Source organism: Myotis brandtii, unplaced genomic scaffold (assembly GCF_000412655.1).
Source record: "Myotis brandtii unplaced genomic scaffold, ASM41265v1 scaffold207, whole genome shotgun sequence".
In the NCBI taxonomy this organism is placed as follows: domain Eukaryota; kingdom Metazoa; phylum Chordata; class Mammalia; order Chiroptera; family Vespertilionidae; genus Myotis; species Myotis brandtii.
The window spans coordinates 881,373-882,404 of NW_005357736.1; the positions used below are offsets into that span (position 1 = coordinate 881,373).

Here is a 1,032-nt window from a genome sequence, read left to right on the forward strand (position 1 = left end):
GGCGGGGAGGTCGGGGGCCTGGGCCCGAGGTGGGGCAGTGTCTGCCTGCCGGGCCTGACTTGGCTTTTTCCAGGGAAATGGGTGTACGAGGTGCTCATCTCCTCCCAGGGGCTCATGCAGATCGGCTGGTGCACCATCAACTGCCGCTTCAATCAGGAGGTACGTGCCGGCCCCCAGGGAGCTCCTCTGCCCCAGACCCTCCCCGACTGCCCACCCAGCCCTGCCTGCCCTGGAGCACCACCGCCTTCTCTAGACACGTGCCCCAGGCTGGCCCGCCCACCTCCCCCGGGCCTCACAGCCCTTCGTCCCCAGGAGGGCGTCGGAGACACGCACAACTCCTACGCCTATGATGGCAACCGGGTGCGCAAGTGGAACGTGACCACCACGAACTACGGCAAGGTGAGGGCCGAGCCCGCCGGGCAGCCTGAGGGACTGAGGGCTCCTCTGGGTGGCAGTGGAGACGCAGCCCAGGGCCCGGTGGGGGTGGGGGGCAGGCTGTGGGGAGCCGGCCTTGACGGCTCCAGCTTCGACGCGCTCCGGTCTGCCGTCTTCTTTCACATCAAGAGCCCGCTGCGCGTGGAGGAGGCCGGCCTGCAGCAGCTCATCCCCACCACCTGGTGGCCCCCCCACCCCGGCAGGGAGGGGGGTGGCCTGGAGGCGTGGGCCGCGGGGGACATCGTGAGCTGCCTGATCGACCTGGACGCCGGCGCTCTGTCCTTCTGCCTGTGAGTCCCCTGCCTCCTTCCGGCCGCCCGGCTCCCATCCCTGGGAGGGTGGCCTGAGGGGGCAGTCCCAGCAGGGGCCTGGGCACGGCCCTCAGGCCTCCCTTCCACCCCAGGAACGGCATGTCGCTGGGCACCGCCTTTGAGAACTTGTCCAGGGGCCCGGGCATGGCCTACTTCCCAGCCATCAGCCTCTCCTTCAAGGAGTCCGTGGCCTTCAACTTCGGCAGCCGCCCCCTGCGATATCCTTTCCCAAGGAGGCGTGGGCTGCTGGGGAGTCGGGGCGCTGGGAGGTCGGGGTGGGGGGAAG

General features: G+C 69.9%; 1 protein-coding gene across 1 annotated transcript in view; it reads left to right on the plus strand.

Annotated features, from left to right (window-relative positions):
* RNF123 (ring finger protein 123) overlaps positions 1-1,032 on the plus strand; it is a 26,986-nt gene that overhangs the window by 7,072 nt on the left and 18,882 nt on the right. Inside the window, exons 7-10 of the mRNA XM_014538995.1 lie at positions 30-159; positions 313-399; positions 658-725; positions 839-1,025. Of these exons, the coding sequence (XP_014394481.1) occupies positions 30-159; positions 313-399; positions 658-725; positions 839-1,025 (472 nt within the window). The remainder of the gene's footprint in view (positions 1-29; positions 160-312; positions 400-657; positions 726-838; positions 1,026-1,032) is intronic.